Below are 23,476 nucleotides of genomic sequence, written 5' to 3' on the forward strand. Positions count from 1 at the left end.
AGGGATCTCTCTATTACAAAAGTGACACGCAGGTGTGAGTATCAAGGTTGTTTAATGCTCTCATACACTGGGTTGAACATGGTTGCGCGACATAATGGACGCTCTAGAAGTTGAGCAGCGTGGTGCCCTGAGGTTGTTGACAGCTGAAAGTATTTCCCAAAAAGAAATTAGTCGGCGTAAGGCTGCCGTGTACGTTGAACATTGCATTTCATTGGCCACTTTGAAGCATTCGAGCAAACGGTTCAAAGAAGGACGTGAAAGTTGCAAAGACGATCCAAGGCAGGGCCCTAACCAATCACACCTAACAATATTGCAAAGGTTGATGAGCTGATGAGACAAGAACGGAGGATAAGCATCGATGAACTGGCAGAGCGTGTGAACATCAGTCACGGTTCGGTTCACGGCATAATTCATGAACATCTCGGTTATCCGCTCTTGTGTGCACAATGGTTGCCCAAGATTTTGAACTACCGCCAGAAGACGGAGAAGTTCAGCGCTGCCTGGACTCATCTGATCCAGTATCATAATAAGGATGACGACTTCCTGTCTCCAATTCTGATCGGGGACAAACCATGGTGCGACTTCTACGAGCCTAAAACACGACAGCAAAACTTACAGTGGAAACGTTCGAATTCACCACCCCCAAGAAAGGAAAGACCGTCATTTCCGCCGGAAAGGTGTTGTTGACTTTTTTTTCGATCGTCAGGGGCCATTACTGATAGAATTTGCTAAATCTTGAGAGACCATCAATTTGTTTCTTTATAGTAAAACGCCAGATCGGCTGCGTGTCACAATCAAGAACAAACTACGTGGAAAATTGACGAATGGGGTCCTCTTGTTCCACGACAATGTCATCCCCACGTCGCTGATGTAGTTAATACAAAACTTGCAATGTTCAAGTGGGAAACGCTGCAACATCAGCCATTCAGCCCAGACCTGTCACCTCGCGACTTCCACTTTTTGGAGCATTTGAAAAAACAGCTCAAGCGAACCAGCTTCGTGTCGGACGATGACGTCAAAGAGTCAGTTGCAGACTGTTTGAAGCAGCAACCCAAGGAATTTAATGAGACGGGAATCACGCGACTCGTTAGACAACGGGACAAATGTCTAAACGTTCATGGAGACTACTTTTAAACAAGGTATCCCGTGTTAAGAATGGCCGTACGGGGTGGCAACGTGCCAGCTTTCAGCCCGCTGCACGTGTTCCAAGCCCACCAGTCGGGGCGCCTTCCGAGAACTGCGGACGGCCGGCAGCCACATGGCGCGCGATCAACTCCGGAAATTGGTACTTGGCCGAACCACCCGAGACGGAGCACAGTTCTACGAAGCCCTCGGTCGTCGACTCCGGAGCCTTTGTGTGTATGGGTTCGCACCTGTGTGTTTGCGTGTGTTTGGGCGTAAACGATAGTGCGGGGCGGCGGCAAGTTTACAATGCTTGGACGAACCTTCCCGACCATTCATGCTCAGTTCCCGCCGAACGATGACGTCGAACTATGACGTCAAGCGGAGAGCTTATAAGCAGCGTTTGCCGGCTGCTAGGGAGTGCTCGTGTCGTGATCGTTGTCGGGAGCTGAGTGCTCTGTCATGCTCGAAATGTAGTAGTGAGCTGTGTGCTCGTAAACTGTTTGCTGTATGTTAGTTTTGCGGGCTCCATATGGGAGTCGCGCTAGTCTGCCAATGTATCCTGTTTTAAAATGTAAATCCTGCAATTAAATCCTGCTCGCCTAGCCATGTCGTCCCAAGTTCATCTCTACAGCTACGTCCGACAAATCCTACAACTGAATGGCAGCGGAGGGATCGGCCTGCGGCTCGTAAATCGGCCTACGACTCGGAGACAGCAACGGCAGCTGACGGACGTTGACACATGGTGACCGACCGGCATCCTGATCAAGTTGGAGGCGACTTGAGATTGACCACCTCTTGCAACTGACTGGATACGGCGGGGAAGGACTGGTGATATGGTGCTGCTTCAGTGGGTAAGCGTTTGGTTTTGGCTGTAAGATTTACCAGGCTGCAATTTCACTGTGTTTTTGGATTTGATTCGCTGGGATCTTTTACTTGTATTTTGATTTGCGCTGGTATCGCAACAAGTATTGTGTGACAGCAGAGCGAAAGCTTAAAGTAGCGACCATGGTCCTAATGTGTTTGACGAGAGCTGACCTGTTGTGGTTGTGTGAGGAGATCGAGGTAAACGTAGATGAGGACTTGAAGGAATCAGAGATTCGTAAAACCATTCTAGAAAGTAACAATGATTTGAAATTCATAAAACAAATGGGCAAACGAATTCTAAGTAAAAGACAGGAACCACTGGTGCGTGAGCGTCGTGAACGTAAGAGTGAGCGTAAGCGTGAAGAACGCGAGAATGAACGGAAGCGTGAGCTTCAAGAACTTACTCTTAAGTGTGAGCGTCACGAACGTGAGAATGAACGCGAACGTGAGTATCAGGAACGTAAGCGTGAGCGTGAGCAAAAGTATGAGAGAGAGAAGGCAGCACTGATCAAAGAGATACAGTATTGTGATCAGTTATTGGCACAGAGACAACAGCGGCTTGAGAAATCTGTAGGCTGGACGCAGCAAAAGTGTGAAGAAGTAGATTGCAGATTTTCGGCGAAAGCCGAGAAAAGTAGTAGTACCTGTGAGAGTAGCAGCACGTTCATAGGTGAACTCGAAGTGCTAGCAGCTAACGAAGCCCTAGTGGCAACAGAGGCCGTTAAAGGCCAGAGTGAGAGCGACGAGGTGCTGGGCCAACAGAGGACTGTAGAAACAGCTAGGCCAGCTGCGAACTAATTGGCACAGTTACCGCGCGTGTGCGTCGCATCTCATTGTAGCGAGGTCGTTAGCGAGGTACAGAATACTACGGACTTGACAGACGCGAGCACCCATGTCGAGTCAGATCTGCGTGCAGAAGTGAAGTGCGAACTGGACGATGCAGTTGAGAATAGTTCTCGGGGTGGCGAGCTCCGTAGCTCACGAGAGAACAACTGCATTGTTCAGGGATCGGTGCGGCTCTCCGCCAGTCTAGATAGCCTAGATAGGGATGATTCAGTTGTTAATCATTCGGACTGTGCGCATAAGACAGCGATCGATACCGACGGGCTGTGTGCAGATGCACAGCGTGAGCTGGGCAATGTAGTAGAGGGCAGTTCGCAAGAGTGCGAGTTGTCTAACTCGAGTAAAGCCTGCTGCATTGTTCCAGAGTCGGTTGAGCTGTCCGCCAGTCGAGGCAGCGAGAATGTTGATTTAAATGAAAATCAATCAGACTGTGCGGGTAAGAGACCGATCCGGGCCGACGAAATGTGTACCGGCCAGCACGAGGCACGAGAAGGCGACATGAAAGCGAGTGCAAAGAGAAAGCGCCGAAATAAGAAGCGCGGTAAAGACCGAAAGACGGTAACTAATGTAGCGCCGCCAAAGATGGCGAGAAACCCAAAAGGGCAGGGCGCGAGGAAAAAGGTGCGGTCGTCACTGACGATGTTGACGCATCGAAAACGTTCGAGCCACCGGTCAAAGGGGGACCGAGAAGCTTGTTCTGCACGGACGCGGACAAAGGGCACGGGGCAGTCAAATTCCTCGTCGTTCCGTCGTTCTCTTCGAAGCTCAGCGTGCAGTACAAAGAAGCGCAAGGTGGCAAGACGAGACCAGGTGGGGAGTAGCGACGCGGTCAGTCGAGGTCATGTTGAAAGCGGGGCGCGAGGACGCAAATTGGCAGGAGACCGTAACGTCTTGGGGGAGCTGATAGTGAGTCAGCCCTTTTGTTGTTCCTCCGTAGCCAAAGTAGCTTTTAAACCGCGACCACCTCGGGTTCGGCTGAAAGTATGAGTCAGTCGTAAGCAATCGGGAACGGGAGGCCAGGAGAGCTTCCGTAGTAGGAAAACGTGTTGTTTTGTTTTATTTTTGAACATTTCCAAATTTTCGCGATTTGAGACTAGGATTTCTTTCAATATGTAAGGTATGAGCTCTGTTTATGATTTGTTTGAGAAGCTAGAGATTTGAAAGACGCGTTTTATGTAAACCTGTAGTCTCGCGAGATGTTCATTACGGAGTACATAGGCTTTCTTTTTTTTGTGTGTGTGAGTAACCTGTAGGTCAAGGTTATCGTTGAGAGGCCTATCGTAACGCGCGTGTGTTATTTAACCTTCTTTCTTTTTAGGTGTTTTTGATTTTTCTAAGGTTAAGCGCGTAGATTTTCAGTAAGTGCGTGATTTGCACTGAGAAGAGCTCTTAGGTCCATTAGCGCGTGTCCTGTGTGGACGGAAGGAAGCAGAACGTTTATGACTGGGTTGCTCGTGTGTGTCGAGGGCAGCCGTATTCTGACTTCTCTAGTACGCGTGCGTAGAGCTAGTTATTAGAAGACACATTTGTTCGAAGGTTCCTCTGTGTTGCGTAAGTTACGCAAGTTTGGTTGTTTGTTTAAGGAACGTGTCCTGTGTGGACTAAAGGAACAAATGTGAGTCAGCGAGATGAAAACTTTGTATGATGCAAGCACGTGTTCGGAATAGGGACCACAAAGCTAGCGCAATTGGGATTGCGTACCTGTGGAGTTGGCCAGACTGCTCAGTGGCAACAGTACGTGAGATAAGTACGCCACTGCGACAGGGTAAGAACAGGCTGTTCGTGAAGTTAGGCTGCTTATGTTATGTTTGGGTATTGGTGTTTGAAAGGATTCGGTTTAATTCTGCGTAAACCTTTACTCTTGTGCAGCACGACATGAATGAATGTTTGATGTTTTGTGGCGCAAGGGCCAAGTATGGCCAAAGAGCGCCATGTCCGTGTTAGTGGGCTTGCAGCGAAATCATGAGTTCGATGAAGTTGGTGTGACGTGGCTGTAGAGGGGCCTTAAAAACGGTCGCGCTAAAGTGCGCAAAATCTGTATAATAAGATTATGGCGATGACTTATGACGTGTACTATGAACATTAAGATGCATTTAAATAGAATGATACGATGCGTAAAAATATCTAAGGTTATAAGATATGCTCGAGCACTACTGCCTCCTTAGAGCCCATGAAAAAACAAGGGCCTGGAGGCATGTGCTAGGAAAAACTGTTATCGCAGCGGCATCCTCTGGAGCGAGGATGCTCTACGAATTTCTTGGGCATATAACGTGTAGTACGACATCATTTAAGAAGCTCAGGACTGCCTTGGTGTCAAAAAGCGGTAACTTACCAAGAAACATAACCGGGTGTAGAGGGATGTGATGTTTGTAAGCAAGCGGAAAATGTTTCTTTCTCTCCGTTTCAGCTTCCCGACACTCCAGGAGCACGTGGAGGACAGTAAGCATCTCACCGCATCTACCACAGATTGGAGGTTCACTTCCAGTAAGCAGATAATTATGGGTGCCAAATGTGTGTCCTATTCTGAGGCGACAGAATAGGACATCTGTTCGCCGAGATTTTGTTGGGGAGGGCCAAAAACCTAACTGCGGCTTTATAACGTGCAGTTTATTATTTATCTCTGCGTCCCACATGCGTTGCCAGTGGTTTCGCAGTTTCTTTCGTATGTAAGGTTTCAGATCTGTGAGAGGCACCAAATCAGTATTATTAACAGCAGGGAGTGCAATTGACGTAGCCATCTGGTCTGCCAAGACGTTACCTTCGATTCCCCTGTGGCCGGGTACCCAGCATATGATGATTTGCTGGTTAGATAGATAAGCTTTGCACATGTCGGAATAGACCTCAGTAAGTACAGGATTTTTATGTTCGTAGGGTGACATTAAGGCCTTCACCACACTTAGGGAGTCTGTATATATTACGGCTTTTTGGAGTTTTGCTTTCTTTATATGCTTTACAGCCGACCATATAGCGTAGGCCTCTGCCGTAAAGATACTTGTTTCTGGATGTAGTACATCGCATTCCGAAAAAGAAGGACCGACGGCTGCATAGGATACTCCGGCATGTGACTTGGAAGCGTCTGTGTAGAACTCTGTGCACGAGTGTTTGTACTGAAGTTCTAGGAAATGCATTCGAATTTCTACCTCTGGAGCATGCTTTGAAACTTTTAGAAAGGATACGTCACATTCTGTGACCTGCCAGTCCCAAGGAGGTAATAGCTTGGTTGGGCGCATTAAGCGGTGCTCCAGGAGTGGGACATGCATTTCATCGCTAAGCTCCTTCACACGCAGCGAGAAAGGCTGTCTTATAGACGGACGGTTGCGGAAAAGTGTAGCATACGTCATATCGGTAATGGTATTAAAACATGGGTGTTCAGGAATGGAATGCACTTTAAGGAAATAAGTAAAGCTGACGTATGATCTCTGTAAGTGGAGCGGCCACTCATTCGATTCGGCATATAGGCTTTCGATCGGGCTTGTTCTGAAAGCACCAGTGGCTAGGCGGATACCTAGATGATGGACAGGATCCAGCATCCTTAGCGCGCTCGGGGCGGCAGAGTTATACACTACGGCCCCATAATCCAATCGTGACCGTATTAGGCTCTTGTAGAGATTCATTAGACACTTTCTGTCACTACCCCACGTAGTCTTGGATAGAAGTTTTATTATGTTCATTGTTTTTAGACATTTTTCTTTGAGATATTTGATGTGTGGAATGAAGGTGAGTCTATCATCAAGTATAATACCTAGGAATTTGTGCTCTTTGTTGATAGGAATTTGTTGTCCACACAGTTCTAAGCAAGGATCCGGGACCAGGCCTCTCTTTCGTTTAAAAAGTACACAAGAACTTTTGTGAGGATTGATTTTAAATCCGTTTTTCTCTGCCCATTTTGATACTTTGTTTAAACCATGCTGTACCTGTCTCTCGCACACTGCGAGGTTACAGGATTTAAAAGCTATTTGAATGTCGTCCACATAGATAGAGTAAAAAATGGCCGGAGGTAATGAAGCACGGAGCGTGTTCATCTTCACTATAAAGAGCGTGCAGCTAAGCACGCCTCCCTGGGGTACACAAGTTTCTTGTGTAAAAGGACGTGACAGTACATTGCCGACTTTTACACGGAATGTGCGGTTGGACAAATAGCTTTCTATGAGGTTTAGCATATTACCATGAATGCCCATTTCTGACAGGTCTCTTAAGATTCCGTATCGCCACGTTGCGTCGTATGCCTTCTCCATATCGAGGAATATGGATAGGAAAAACTGTTTGTGTACAAATGCGTCACGGATGTTTGCTTCAATACGTACATGGTGATCAGTTGTGGAGCGCCCTTCCCTGAAGCCACACTGATAAGGATCAAGTATTTTGTTCTGTTCAAGGAAATGGATGAGGCGCCGATTTATCATTTTTTCAAATACCTTACACATGCAACTTGTGAGGGCTATCGGGCGGTAGCTTGCGACTGAGGAAGGATCTTTGCCTTGTTTTAAAACAGGGACCACAATGGCTTCTTTCCATGCAGTCGGAAGGTACCCTGCGTCCCAGATAGTGTTGAAAAGTGTAAGTAGTGTAACTTGCGTGTCATTGTGTAAGTTTTTCAGCATTTCATACATGATTCTGTCAGATCCCAGTGCAGAGCTCTTGCATGCGCTCAAGGCAGCTCTGAACTCTGCAATACTAAGAGGACGGTTGTATGGTTGATTTTGACGACATTTTCTGTTGAAAGGCTTACGTTCTTCTATTTGTTTGTATTTGAGGAAGGATTGTGAATAATTTGATGAACTTGACACATTCTCAAAATACTCCCCAAGTGAGTCTGCCTGGTCTTGTAGTGTATCGCCCTGTGTGTTTACCAGGGGGAGTGAATGTGTTTGCCGCCCTCTAATCCTATTTACTCTGTTCCAGGCTTTGGCCTCATCCCTAAACGAGTGAATACTTGATGAAAACTTGTGCCAGCTTTCTCTTCTGGCCTGTCGGCGGGTTCGCCTGCCTTGGGACTTTATTTGTTTAAAGTTTATAAGATTCTCTGCAGTTGGAGAAGCGCGTAGGAACGCCCACGCCTTGTTCTGATTCTTACGGGCGATCCTACATTCGCTGTTCCACCACGGTACACGTCGTTTGCATGCCAGACCACTCACTTCGGATATGCATTTTGATGCGGCATCTATTATGAATGATGTAAGATACTCTACAGCAGCATCAATTTCTAGAGAAGACATGTCGGCCCATGAGATGTTAGTGAGAGTTCGAAATTTCTCCCAGTCGGCTGTGTCTATCTTCCACCTAGGAGCTTGCGGAGGATATTCGTTTTCTTTAGATGTTTTTATCAGTATGGGAAAGTGGTCGCTCCCGTAAGGATTCTTCGTAACTTCCCATTCAAGTTCGAGCAGTATAGACGGGGAAACTATACTAAGATCTATTGAAGAAAATGTTCTGTTTGCTAGAGAGTAATATGTGGGTTCCTTTTTATTCAGCAAGCACGCACCGGAAGAAAAGAGGAACTGTTCAACAAGACGACCTCGCGCGTCTGTACGAGAGTCGCCCCACAGGGAGCTGTGCGCATTGAAATCGCCAAGAACAACATAAGGTTCTGGCAATTCGTCTATAAATGACTGAAATTCATGCTTGTTTAATTTGAAGTGTGGGGGTACATAGAGCGAGCAAATGGTGACGAGCTTATTTAAAAGAACAGCTCGAACCGCCACTGCTTCAAGGGGCGTTCGTAGCTGTAAACGTTGACAGGCTACGCTTTTTTGAATTATAATTGCAACACCGCCCGATGATGCGACAGCATCATCGCGATCTTTCCGAAAAGTAACAAATTGTCTAAGAAAGTTTGTGTATTTTGATTTTAAGTGTGTTTCCTGTAAACACAGCACTTTTGGATTGTGTGTATGGATGAGTTCTTGCACATCATCAAGATTCCTAAGAAGACCTCTGACATTCCAATGAATGATTTGTGCATCCATATTTAAAGAAATATAGGTGCTGTGTTTACGGAAACGGAAGGGATGCCTTACATTACAGAGCCCTTTCGAGGCCCTGTAATAGATGTTTTGTTCTTTCTGAAGCGTTCGAGCGAGTCTCGACGCTCCTTAGGCGTTTGGTGCGCCTTGGGGACAGGTGTAGTGTCCATTGCCTCCTGTGAGACGCCGGACAAGCGCTCTTGCGAGCGAGAAGTTTTCAGCGGGAGTCCCGCCTTGGAAGGCAAGACCCCTGCGCCCACCAGCCCGGAGGTCGATGGGGCTCCCTGAGGGATTTGGCTGCGCTGGCCGTTGCCAGCGCTGGAAGGGGTCTCGGAGGTTGGGGCAGCTTCGGCTGCGCCCACCTTCGGGGTCGATGGCCCCGTCTGTTGGGTTGGCGGAGCAGCGCTAGCTGCAACCGCCGCGGGGGCAGATGGCGTAGCTGCCGACTCATTGCTTGTGGGTGGGACAGCCGCCGGAGGCCGTTGTGACGCTGCCCCCTGACGCGCCACATCGGCAAATGCTTTCTTGGGCAGGTACGATACCCGCCTACGTGCCTCTTTGAATGAAATATTCTCTTTAACTTTGATCGTCACGATTTCTTTTTCCTTCTTCCGGGAGGGGCACGACCGCGAGTATGCGGCGTGCTCCCCGTCACAGTTTACACAGTGGAGAGCATTCTCACAAGCTTCAGATGTGTGTTCGTGGGCACTACATTTAGCACAAGTTTGGCGGCCTCGGCAGCTCTGCGAGCTGTGGCCAAAGCGCTGGCATTTGAAACAGCGGAGTGGGTTGGGCACGTACGGCCTAACACGGAGCTTGATGTACCCGGCCTCGATTGACTCGGGCAGGACACTTGAACCAAAGGTGATTATTAAGTGCTTCGTCTGAATCTCTTTACCATCTCGCCTTATTTTTATTCTTCTGACTTTGATAACATTTTGCTCACTGAAGCCCTCCAGTAGTTCCGCTTCAGACAGCTCAAGCAAATCATCATCTGACACGACGCCACGGGTGGTGTTCATTGTACGGTGCGCGGTTACTGTTATGGGGGTCTCTCCAAATGACACTAGTAGCGGTAGTTTCTCATACTGTTTTACATCGCGGAGCTCCAGGAGGAGGTCGCCGCTTGCCATCCTCGACACCTTGTAACCTGGACCAAAAATATCAGTTAGGGACTTTGAAACAAGGAATGGTGAAATGTTTCGCACTGCTTTGTTTGGCTTTTCTGAATGAATAACATGGAAGCGGGGAAAGTTCTGGGTTTGGCGTCCGAAAAACTGAAATACATATTCGGTGCGCCCTCGTTTCGGAGGGCGATCAGGAAGTTTGGGGAAAGAAGTTTCCATGAGAATATATAAGATTCGGCAACAGCGCCGACCGCCCACCACGGAGCCCAACGAGGGGACGCGGCAGAGCTTGTGTACAAGCCTGCACGACGCCAGCCGTACGCCATCACTATAACCCAATATGGTGTACCCAAGGTAGGATATCCACACAAGGTTAACCCTTGCCGCCGTGGAGAAGGAATAAATGGAAGAGAGAAGAAGACAGGAAAAATATAAAGTGAGAGATAAAGACGAAGGTTTGAGAAGAGAGAAACAGGAAAAGGCGACTGCCGATTTCCTCCAGGTGGGTCAGTCTGGAGGTGCCGTCTATGTGAAGCCGAGGCCGAAGAGGTGTGTTGCCTCCGCCGGGGGGCCTTAAAGGTCCAAACACCCGGCATCGGCTCAACCCCCAGGATCCCCTTTTCCCCAGACACGGCTAAGCCGCGCACGGCTACACGCGGGAGGGTCCAACCCTCGTGTGCTCGGGTACGTGGTGTCGCAACACACCAAACGCCTGCTGACGCAGACGCCCCTGCGGGGTGTGCAGCACGACAGTCAGGTTTGGTCGAACTGAAAGGGGAACGTGAACGCTCGCTTTGGCGGCACGAAATTCTGGGGCAAAATTTGGAATTCCCAGTTGAGTGACTTGCATCGGAATTGTGATAGGAGGCCTGGTGGGTTAGCAGCTAATTCCGGGCGTTTGAACGCTGAGCGGTATTGTGTTGCCGGGTCGACTCTTCTGTGCCAGTTGTAAGATGGTTGAAGGCATTCCAAGTACGCAGGGGTTGCAGAGAGCAAAGCCATCGTCTTGCTCGCCAGCCATTCTCTTCCTGCCCAGCGGTTGCCAGCACTGGCCAGGCGAGATTTTCCGGGCCATGGAGGAGCTGTTAAGAATGGCCGTACGGGGTGGCAACGTGCCAGCTTTCAGCCCGCTGCACGTGTTCCAAGCCCACCAGTCGGGGCGCTTTCCGAGAACTGCGGACGGCCGGCAGCCACGTGGCGCGCGATCAACTCCGGAAATTGGTACTTGGCCGAACCACCCGAGACGGAGCACAGTTCTACGAAGCCCTCGGTCGTCGACTCCGGAGCCTTTGTGTGTATGGGTTCGCACCTGTGTGTTTGCGTGTGTTTGGGCGTAAACGATAGTGCGGGGCGGCGGCAAGTTTACAATGCTTGGACGAACCTTCCCGACCATTCCTGCTCCGTCCCCGCCGAACGATGACGTCGAACTATGACGTCGAGCGGAGAGCTTATAAGCAGCGTTTGCCGGCTGCTAGGGAGTGCTCGTGTCGTGATCGTTGTCGGGAGCTGAGTGCTCTGTCATGCTCGAAATGTAGTAGTGAGCTGTGTGCTCGTAAACTGTTTGCTGTATGTTAGTTTTGCGGGCTCCATATGGGAGTCGCGCTAGTCTGCCAATGTATCTTGCTTAAACTGTTAATATGTAAATAAATCCTGTTCACCGAGTTCCTGTCTACGACCTTCATCTCCTTCAAATGGTGGCAGCGGCGAGATAGTCCGACGACTCCTACATCTGGCCGACAGCGGTAGGACCGTCCGACGAATCTAATATCCGTTTGTTATATATTCGCATTGGCTGACTTTCATTTGACTCGCCCTCGTTTAGTTTTCAGAACTCCTACTTTTTATACGTGCTCTCTGTTGCGGCTATAATTTCGGTGCAATTACTCACGATACACGACCGGTGACAGCTGCTCTTGCGTAATACATTGGAACAAATTACAGCGTCATAGAGATTTTTCACTGGCCGTTGCATATGTACAAGAATCTAAACACGGTTTCTGAATGACAAAGTTTCATTACAATATTTCTCCCGAGCTTGTTAATTTCATGGCCTTTACATTTTTCATATCAGCGGCATGCACTGTCTTGCTGGTTTCGAACTGATATAGTTTTAAAGTTCGTGTGATATTTTATTTATTTATTAAATAGACAAAAAAAAACATGGAACCATCAATATCGGTTATTTTGGGCACAATTTTTGGTACATACAAGTATATTCTTTTATGAATTTTACTTGTTTTGACAGTGCGTAGCGTTCAATCATTCGTTTGCAGCATCTCTAGCAATGACAATGCAGTTATTATTCATGTATTTGATCCCCAGATTGTTTAAAGGGGCCATGAACCACTTTTTATCGAAGTGGGGAAAGATATTTGAAGTGAAGGTAGGCTATTTCAGAACCACTTTGCCGCAAAAAGTACTTCAATACGTTCAGCAGAAGCGGAGTTATCGGCAACCAAACGCGGCCTCAGCTGCGCTCCCCTTCCTCCTCCAATGCCTTGCACTGCGCAAGCTACGGCGGAGACGTCACTGTAGCGCGCAGTTCAAGTTCCCGACTTGGTGGCTATGCCGCGCTAAACGTAAGCCAAACGCGGCTGCCCTCAGAGAGCCGTAGTGCGCTTAGCCACTGGAATCGTGGCGGCACCTCGCGGCGGCCGCGGTGTCGCCGAGCGCAGCGACCAACAGCAGCCGCGCATTGAAGTGTGCTTTATGGCGAAATAAGGCACACAGAAGAGAGCGAGGATCATGGGGTTTTTGAAACGAGAGCGTTTGAGAAAAAGGTGACTGCGCGCTCCGCTTGCGAGCTCTACGGACCGCATGTGACACCAGAACTTGCCTGAGATGTTCACAACAGCGTATGCTACCCGCGGACTATGTTATTTCACCAAGCCCGAGGGGTGGTTCAGTGTCCCTTTAAGCGGAAGCTTTAGCTCGCGCTGAACTCCGACGCGGCCTATTCAAGTACATGTAGAACGCAGAAACTCTTTTCTGTGATAACCCCCCGATCGCTTTTAATTAAATTTGTTGCATTTGAAAGAGAAAGTTAAATTCTAGCGTCTGTTGGAAGCGGAATTTCTTTTTAGGGCCTGAACAGTGTTTAAATATTTTGAAAAACTCGAAAGCTCAAAAAAAAAAAAAAAAAAGAAGCACGAAGTTTACAAACTAATAGCTCTGTATCAAGCACACATGTCACTGTTCAATAAACGGCATCTATTATAACAGTCGAAGAGGACAAATTTGGTGTCAGTTCGTATATTACGTGAATTGGTTACGTTGTGTACAAGGATTCTGCGAAAGCCGCATTTCTACAATGCTAAATTTCTTGACATTCCCGTGTAACATAGAATTTCGTCCGCTGTACATGTACTATTAGGTACAATTCACAGAATTGTGATATCATTTTTCATTGCTGAGTTTCATAGTTTTACACTTGATAGTTTAGATTTCTGAAAATTTGCGATTTCGGTGAATTTTTAATGAACAATTGACGACATAAATGAAAAATTCGAAATAGCAGTCACTAGAAATTAAGTTTTTCTTTTAAATGCAACAAACCAACAAACACGCGGGCATGCGCGAAGGCAGCGTCATCCGACTCACACAAGCCTTCGTCATTTCTCAGATAAGGTACACGGCAGCGTTTCACAACTGGACGGTTGCGGAAAAACACAAGCTCAACGCGCTCATACGCAAGGCGTACAAATGTGCGTTGGGACTTGCGCCTGGAGTTAGCACCACCAAGCTTTTAGAACTAGGCCTACACAATACGCTCGAAGAACTCGTGGAGGCGCAACAAGTGTCCCAACTTGAACGCCTATCCAAGACGCGCCCGGGCAGACACGTCCTTGAAAATCTCGGCATCACATACCACTCGCAACACGGCGTCAAAGTAGACATTCCAAGACACATACGCGAGCAACTATACGTACCCCCATTGCCTCGCAACATGCACCCCCAACACCACACGGGGAGGCGTAAAGCCAGGGCAAAACACATGAACAAAAGTTACTCTAACGACAAGGAGGCGGTCTTCACCGACGCAGCCCGCTATCGAGACAGGAAGAGTTTCGTGGCGGCAGTTACTAGCCACCGAGGCAACCACCTCACGAGCGTCACCGTGAACACGGCACATGCCGAAGCGGCAGAGGAAGCGGCCATAGCACTGGCCCTCACACAAACCAAAGCTACATGCGTGATCTGCGACTCGCAAACGGCAATTCGCAATTTTGCAAATGGGCGCATCTCGCAAGAGGCGTATCAGATACTCCAGCGACATCCCATACACCAGGGAGAGGCCGACGCTGATCACCGAAGGCATTTGCTATGGATCCCGGCACACACTGGAATGAGCACCCCCAACGAAGCGGCTCACAGCGTTGCTCGAGGCCTGACTCACCGAGCAGCATCGGAGGAGGAGCCCCCGCGGGGTACTGCAAACGTCTGGGCATCGGAGGATCGTATGACCAGTTTTCACGACATCACGGCACACTACCAATTACAAAGACGCATATACCCATTCCCTCACGCTACGTTAGACAGGACGCAAGCAGTACACTTCAGACAATTACAAACAGACTCTTACAGAAACCCCAGACTCATGCACGCCATGTATCCAGACATGTACACTACAAACAGATGCGCATCGTGTGGCGAGGTTGCCACACTAAATCACATGTTATGGCAGTGTCGGGACCTAACAAACAAGTCGGGCAGTGCCGACCCCTCCGTCTCTTCCACCGCCAGCCTCCGGTCACGCTGGATGACCGCACTGCTCAGCTCTGACCTGACAGCACAACTCTGGGCCGTCCAGCGAGCCGAGGAAGCCGCTTCGAGACAAGGTCTCGGAACCGCGTCCGCCGCGGGTGCCCAGACCCACTAAAAAGACGCCGGACTCAAATCTTGTTGATTTGAAATAAAAGTTTACGCTCTCTCTCTCTCGTCAAATTTGGTGCATTGGTTGCCGAGAAAAACGAATTCTCCTTCTACATGTATTTAGATACGAGCACCCGAGCTAAAGCTTCCTCTTAAGGAGGAGACCGAGCTGCAGTGTGAGCCCCCCCACCCCCCAAGTGTGAGTGAGTGAAAAACTTTATCAGCTCTAGATTCGCTGGTCTTCTGCGGTCTTCAGATGGAATCGTCCATCTTCTAGCACAACGGTCGGTTGCCCTTAGTCCAGGGCTCCGCTGGATGCTGCTGCCAGTTGTGCTCGCCGAATCAGACCTTCTTGGTCGACCTGGCGATCGCTGGAGAGCACTCCCTCCCATTGCTCCGCACTCGGGTTTAGTATAACGGGTACCACGTCTATCTTCTGTCATGCCCACGTTATGTGATACAGCGTGGGTGTTTCGTGGCACCAGGGGCATTTGTCATTGTATTGTGTGGGATAAATTTTGCTGAGTACGTTTAGGTTCGGGTACGAGCCCGTTTGTAGCTGCCTCCACGCGACAGAGTCCTCTCTGCTAAGGGAGTTGTGCGGTGGTGGATACCGCTTTCTGCAGCCCTTGTAGTAATTTAGTATCGCCGAATAGTCTTGGGGTACAGGTTCAGTGTCCTCGAGGTCGCCTACGTTGGATGCTCGGTAATAAGTGTACCCTCGAGCTATCCTGTCCGCCTCTTCGTTCCCTGCCACTCCCGCGTGTCCCGGCGTCTATACTATCGTATGCCTAATTGGTTCTTCTTTTGTTTGTCGTTGTGTTATGTGGTCTCCGGAGCGGAGTATGCGGAGCGCTCCGTGCCCTATTCTGCCGCGTAGGTAGTTGCGGCACGCTGTTTGCGAGTCTGTAAGGATTGTTAGAGACCGTTTAGACCGACATCCCTCCGCTGCCGCTAGAGCGACGGCCGCTTCTTCAGCCTCGACTATCGTACAGCCTTGTAGTGATGCGCTGGTGATCTTGCGTAGGTTCGAATCAATCACCGTTGCTACCGCGTTGCTGTTGCTCTGCCCCGCTGCTCTGGCGTATGTGGCTGCGTCCACATATACCGTCGTTTCTTGGGGTGCTAGTGTCTTTTGTAGGTATTCAGCCCTCGCTTCTCTGCGTGCTTTGTGTAGATTGGGATCCATGTTCCGGGGTATTGGTGCTACTTTTAGTGTGTTGCGATACTCATCCGGAATTGTTTCGGTCCTCTGTATCTCTTGAAGTTGATCGGCGCAGCCTATTTTCTTCAGGAGCTCCCTGCCAGATGGGGTCTGCTGTAGTCTGCGTTGTTGGGAGACTAGTTGCGCCTCTTTCAATTCGTCGAAGGTGTTGTGTAGTCCTAAGGCTAGGAGCTTTTCGGTTGAGGTGTTGTGGGGAAGGTGGAGTGCGGTTTTGTAGGCTTTGCGTAGAATCGCGTCCGCCTGTTGTACCTCACTCTTGATGGGATTGTAGTATGGGGGGCTGTATGCCACTCGGCTGACGACCAAGCTTCTGACCAGCTTGAGTGTGTCCTCCTCTCGCATGCCGTGGCGTCTGTGTGAGATGCGCGTGATCATGCGGGCCACTTGTAGGGTGGATGCCTTGAGTAGGGCGAGGGTGTGGGTGCAGCGTTGGTTTGACTGTATCTACATCCCCAGGATTCTGATGAGCGTCTTTTCCGGTATCGGCTTCCCCTCGAGGTAGACGTTGAGCTTTAACTCGTCGCTGGTGGGGACTGTGCGATTTTGCTTTCCTCTCCAAACTCTCAGGAGCTCGGACTTCTCAGTGGAGCAGGCTAGCCCTCTTGCTCTGACGTAGCCCTCTACGCAAGTGGCTGCCTCTTGCAACTTCTCTTCTTTCTGTCTGAGCGAGCCTGTGTTAACCCAGATGGTGATGTCGTCGGCATACATGGCATGGTGTATGCCGTCGATTTCTTTTAACGGTTTTGCCAAGCCAATCATTGCTATGTTGAAATGCGTGCAGGAGATGACCGACCCTTGAGGCGTCCCTTTGTTTGGAGTAAGGAACTTCTCTGATCGGAGACCTCCGAGGCCAATCGTTGCCGTTCTGTTTGAAAGGTAGGCTTTGACGTAGCCGTAGACTTTCCTCCCGCAGTTCAGGTCGTTCATGCCCGTGAGGATAGCTTCGTGGCTTACATTGTCAAAAGCCCCCTTGATATCCAATGCCATTATTATATTCTCCCCGCTCCTGGGGACGTTCCCGAGTACTTCTTTCATTTGAAGTAGTACGTCTTGGGTCGATAATTTTGCTCTGAATCCAAACATGTTGTGGGGATACAGTTCGTTGTCCTCCATGTACTGTTGTAGTCTCAGCGTCACCACTCGCTCGTACAGTTTTCCCAGGCACGATGTGAGCGAGATCGGTCTGAGGTTCTCAATTTGCAGTTTCTTGCCCGGTTTAGGAATCATCACTACCTCCGCATGCTTGCACTCCTCGGGGACGGTCTCAGCTTCCCAGTGTTTGTTGAGAAAGTCGGTTAATTCTGCAACTAACTCTTCACTGAGGTTGCGGATGAGTGCGTTATTTATCTTGTCTGCACCCACGGCCGTGTTTCTGGTTGTGCTTCGAATCGCTGCGTAGACCTCTCCTCGCGTGATGGGTCTGTCCAGGTTAACGTTTTCTCTTCCTCGGTAGCACTCTGCGTAAGCTGCCGGGTTTGTGTCCCCGTAGCATTTAACGCGTACCTTCTCCAGGAGTTCCGAGTCTGGTCCCTCGAACTGGTAGATGAACCGGTAGATGGTTGTGTTGTTTTTTTCATTCTTGGTCGGATCAATGAGAGCCTTGAGGATATGCCACGTCCTCGCTGTGTTCAAAGTCCCGTTGAGGGAGTCGCTGAATTGCTGCCAATTTTGCCTTGCCAATTGCGCCGCGTACTCCTCTGCTTTCGCTGTGACTTCTGCGATCTTTATCTTTAGCTTCCTGTTGTATTTTTGTTTCTTCCACCTCTTCGTGAGCCCGCGTCTATCTTCCCACAGCTTGAGCAGTCTGGCGTCTACCTCGGGCATCTGCGTCGTTCGCGCGATTTCTTTGGTGTACTTGCGCTGTTTTTCAATGAGCATTTTCCCCCACTCTTCTATCGATTGGATCCCGTTCTCGGCGAGATTCCTATCGCATGCCTCTCGAAAAGCGCTCCAGTCCGTAATTTTTGCCGATCCCAGCTGATGCCTTAGCCTGTCCGAAGTTACTTGCGTCTTGAGTATGTAGTGGTCACTACCCAGGTTCTCTAACTGGCTACGCCACACACACACACACACACACACACACACACACACACACACACACACACACACACACACACACACACACACACACACACGCACGCACGCACGCACGCACGCACGCACGCTCAGGCGACATCGTCGCGTATGCAGTCATGCCTACAAGGTTGATCCAAATGGGTCGCGAAGCTTCGCGAAACCAATTGTCACAGCAAGGGCAGTAATGGGAGCAGCGTTTGAAGATCGACTATGTGGAGAGAAGAAACATTGAGTAAGAATTTTTTTTTCTATTAAGAGGAAGCAGCTTGATTTCATTCAACAAGAACAAAAAACAATTCTAATTTTATATGCGACTGGCGAGGAAAAAAGAAGACAACTCTTTTTTTGCCTTATCATTAACAATAAATACTTCCATTTCAGCTTTGGCTAGATAAAAGGGTGCTCACGTCGCTATAAATTGCAATACTATGCAGCTCTTGAAGTCTGCAAGAAGGCGCAATCGTAAGGTTCGCCCGCCTACATACGCCCCCTCACGCGTTCTATTGTTTTGCTTGTCATCGTCTTGTTTGCCACCCCTTGGCTACGCCACTGCAAAGCGCTCAGCCTTAGGTGGACGTTCAGTAATCTCGGGTGATAAAAAAACTAAATTTTGTGCCATTTTAGTACAGCGTCCCTCATAGCCCGCTGTGCATTTTCCGGAAGCTAAAGTGCGCAATTTATCATTTCTCTAATAGAGATAAACGTCCCAAAGCGACAGTGGGGATTTACGGAAATAAATCGGAAAAATGGCAAAATATCGACAATCGCCTTAAATGGGAGAAATGGTCAAAGAAATCGATTGGGTTAATAAAGGTTTCCCTCACGCGGCACCATTGCAAATTTTGGTTATACACTGGAGACTAAAGCGCCGTCGAAAATTGCAAACTTTCTGAAAAGGAAACCATGGTGTACACAACTACACCTTGGCAATAAATATGTACGTCACAATTCTGTGAACTATACATATACTACAGCTAAAGCGCACGAAATCGGTGTAATATGCGTGGGCCTAAAGTACACCATGGCTGATATCTGAGTAGTACTTTTGCAGAATCCTTGCAAACGTTGTAAGAAAGTCATGTCAGATAAGCATTCATACATCAACTGTGTCTGCTTCAAATAGTGTAATAGTTGCAATTTACAGAACTGCAATATCTGTTTATGATGCCGTGTTACGGGTTTGTAAACTTAGTGCTTCTAATTTTAACCAAACATACCATTTCCGACAATTTTTGCAAAACGCACAGGAACTTAAATCAGAATTCTATTGCCTAGTGTCGCCAGCATAATTACTTGCATAATTCCGGCCCCGCAGTATGTACTGACCTTGCACGAGTAGGTCTCCTTGAGGACAGTTCGCTTCTTCCAGCACTTGCGACCCGTCAGGTCTCCAGCGTGGTCCACGTCTGCGTCGCAGACGAGTACCACGTCCTCGCCGTAGTCGAAGATCACCAGCCAGTGCTTCTCCCACAAATTGCCGCACGCGCTTCTAGATGCTGAAGCGAAGTACGACAGCATAGTCGCGCTTGCAGAACCCGTGTTCTGGATCGGCGCGCAGCAGAGGTAGACGTCGCAGCATCGGAGTGCATCGAACCAGACATCGTTGTCTGTGTGGCCTTTCTTTCCCCGAGTGTCTTACGCGGCGGCGTAGCGTAGTAGTAGCGTGCAGCAGCTGAGAAGCGCTGCCGTCTTCTAGGCTGTCGGCTGTTGCGGTTATTCAAACCAGCACAAAGTGCACGCACAGAGCGTCAACGGACGCCAAAAAGCGAATCGTGGAATGTCAATCGCACGGTTTTATACCTAGACGGGTAGGTGCAGAGCGTACTACACAATGCTCGAGTGAGCCGAACGGCGCGCTTCCGCTGAGGCGCCGCTTGTCATGCGAGGGCGCTGCGAACGAACTGGATTGGTGCCACGGAGGATTGGTGCGGAGACGTGCGCAGTGTCCGCACGCCAAGTTTCACCCTAGACGCCGGCGCTCGTTTCTCGCCTGTCGGAACAATTTTAACTCCAACAGGCGTATGTTTCCAATCTTTCCGCCGCTTCCCTTCAAGGTCGCGCCCGCGTTCAGTTCGCGCTGCGCGTGAAACGTCTCTTGTTTCCGACGGCGCCTCTCGGATGACTGTAAATTATTATTGTGTTGTTAACGTTCACGACAGCGATGTAAACACAAAAGGGCGGATGCCGCCAGTGAAATTCTGCCGATTCACAAGAAAATGGTTCGAAAAAAGGAGACGACAGACGCGGATTACTGCGGTGCGCTGAACGAAGTAAATAACTGGCAAACGAAGCGATCTCGTTCATTGATCACTCGTAAGTGTATGATGATTTTTACACGTAATCCAGATGAATTTCATGATTACTTGGTATCTAATCCTTTTATTCAAATAAAAGCTTTCAGTTGTTCGACCAGCGCTTGTCCTGTAACCTTTCTCGTGTTTCGTTTGTGTGTGCGCGACCCAAGAATGGAAACCACTTCTGTCGCATGCGCTAGCAGTGGCCGAAATTCACGCGTGCAGAGAAATTGAATAGGTGCACGATGCATTGAACATGACCGGAGTTCATTCCTGCATCACTACTGCACCGATCGATCGAGTTACTGGACGATTCACGCCCGCGTCTTCGTCGAGCCGACATTGCTGAAGCAGAAATGATTACTAATGCTTTCGACTTCCGTCTCTTGAGCACTGTTAAAAATGGCCAATCTATTACATTGCTGCCTCTATTCTATTTTGTAGGGGACTTACTAGTTACAGTTGTGTGCGCATGTCGTACTTGTGCTATGCGGCGATATATTTTGTTTGTTTCCGCAGTGTCGATGGATGTCCGTCGTCGCCATCAGAGACAACACGGATTTGTAGCAAACACTTTGCGGGAAACTGCAAAAAATGATTTTAGCTGACAGGCATCGTATCTGCCCACGATTTTTGCGGCGGCACGTACGATGTCGTTTCCAATTACCTGCGCAGTGTCACTGACATGGCTAAGCAGACGCTACCCTTTCACCGCATTGCAACCATGAAAATAACCGTCAAGCGTACCAATCTTAACGGTAAATAGAAGCGTGTACATCGTCGTTCGAATAAAACGTTCACGAGCCCGGCGCGACAGCGCCGCTCGGCGGTGCCGTTCTTGTCTATAGAACCTAGTTTTCATGAGGGCGCTGAGACCCATTACGCATGTACGCTCTTGTAATGGTGCTTTATGCCAAGTGTAACTTTATATCGACACCATTTGCTGCGTATACAAGTTTAAGGCATGGGTTATACACCATGACGTTTTCAATTTTGCTATCGCTCTCACGTGCGCCGTATCCTAGCGAGCGGGCGTTCGTTCCGCCAGCATTGCATGCGCGGGCGCTGGTAGACAACCCGTTTTTCTAGCACAAAGGCTGTGCAGTAAAATTTCCTTATGGTTTTACTTGCTTTAGTGCGCCCGCGACTCTTGTCGGCTGGTACCAATTGTAGCTTTAGTCAGGTGAACTGCTATTTGAACATTGTTTTCTAAAAGTGACACGTAATCTTTGCCACAGAAGCGGCCTACATATCTGTAACATGGAGCTACGTGAGAAAATTATATTGATACTGTGTCATTTTACGCGCGCATCTTGTTCGTGGATACTGATCAGGGACAATGATCAAAGAAAACAATGTTATAGTTAAATAAACCAGGTTTATCAATCTGCGTTGCGTGAAGAGATGCAGATGACCAATGTACTTCTAGGTAAATCTAAGGGTACATAGACATGCATTTCCGCGGCATACGTGTAAGAGGAAAATAATCAAATATTCTAAATGCACTGATTTCCAGCGGGTGATGTTCGTGAACACCAAGCTCGGCAGGATCCAGGACGGAGTGAGGGTGTTCCTGTGCAGGAGAAAACAAGCCCGAGGGCTTGCTTGGTGCCGAATTGTAAGTTCGGCTACAGCAGTGCAAGCCACGGCGAAACTATCATTGATTTCGATGCGCTGAGACCAAGAACTTTCCGAAACACGGGAGCTTGCCCTTTGCCGTGCTGATGAAATGCTCCAATCGCGTTAGTCATGTGCCAGCGCCACTTCAAGGAGCACGTCATCGAGCGTATGGCCGGCAGGAAGATCGTGCAGATTCTGATGGTGTACGCGCGTCTAATGATTGACAGTGTTCGTTCGATGCTACCCCACACTTCGGATTACGTACTGAAGAAAATCGCTCAAAAAAAAAAAGAACAACGAGCAAGGCTGCTACGGGATGTCGGCTGTTGAAATAACCCTGATGAGACAGCGAGCGAAACTGACACACGCATTAAGCAAACAAGGTGCTAGTTTATAGATAAGTGAAGAAATTAACCTGCTCAAAGACGGCCGACGAAATGATTCTGTGTGCAAAAAGTTGAGCTTAGCGGCGGCGGTTTACAACAAAACGACTGGCAGATGTCCTGCCGCTGGCATTTTTTGTTCCTTTCGCCGGTTCAAGCGTTCAGCAGTGATCGGTTGTGGCCAGCATAACATCTAAATTACAAACAGCATCATCAAGCTAATATATTATTCGCCCGCACTTCCTTGTGACGACTAAGTACTTGGCTCGTGAACGCACTCCAGAAAAGAAAAAGCACCTTACGCTACCCTAGATATAGTGTGAGCGCTATGATGCAGGGCAAGATTTAATTTAAAGCCATTGTTGAAGGAAAAAGCATCGTGTTGCTGATTTGCCTGTGTGACCGAAGAATTACCTAAATATTTATCGCATTGAAATATACCTATTTACGATCATCACACGTCCAAACAATTAATTACTTTGCATGCTCTTAGCTACTCCTCTCATCATACATCACCGAGCAACGTGAGAACCTGTTTATTTTTTCTACAAAAACAAGTATATTTGTATTGTCAAAAAATATTTGTTAAATATGTTGGAAGTGTCTCGTTTGTAATAGCCCCAATACAGCCAAATAAGTTGAACCAAGGAATATTAGTTGTAGGAATATGAATATTTATGTCACTGTATTAAATTTTACATTCTTTCAAGCCAAGTATTTTCCTTTGTGCATTTTGTTGCATAACAATACACCCTGCACGAACTGCCGTTCGCATACAGCGCCTGCATGCTATACATTTGTGCTGCAACGCAAGCTATCGCCTTTCTCGCTTTAGAACTGATGAACGGCTATTTCGTCCATGCAGAATTCGTGCTTCTCTTCATAGACTCAAGTTTAACGAGCTTACCCAACAAACCAGCGTTAATAGCTTTTATATTTTGCACCTCAGAGAGGGGACGCAAACAGGTGTCGGAAAAGGCAAGTACAGTCGAGCGCGATTTGAAGGTTATCGCGTGAGCGTCGACCGGGCACGCGAACAGCGCCATGGCCCAGAATTCCCTGCCGAGGCGAGGGAGGTATCAGG

General features: G+C 48.6%; 1 protein-coding gene across 1 annotated transcript in view; it reads right to left on the reverse strand.

Annotated features, from left to right (window-relative positions):
- The window catches only part of LOC126538065 (uncharacterized), a 40,006-nt gene extending 20,011 nt beyond the window's left edge, over positions 1–19,995 (reverse strand). The window contains exon 1 of the mRNA XM_050185117.3: positions 19,422–19,995. Coding sequence (XP_050041074.1) covers positions 19,422–19,613 — 192 coding nt within the window. The 5' untranslated portion in view covers positions 19,614–19,995. The remainder of the gene's footprint in view (positions 1–19,421) is intronic.
- Positions 19,996–23,476: the final 3,481 nt, after the last annotated feature.

Source organism: Dermacentor andersoni, chromosome 3 (assembly GCF_023375885.2).
Source record: "Dermacentor andersoni chromosome 3, qqDerAnde1_hic_scaffold, whole genome shotgun sequence".
NCBI classification, from domain to species: domain Eukaryota; kingdom Metazoa; phylum Arthropoda; class Arachnida; order Ixodida; family Ixodidae; genus Dermacentor; species Dermacentor andersoni.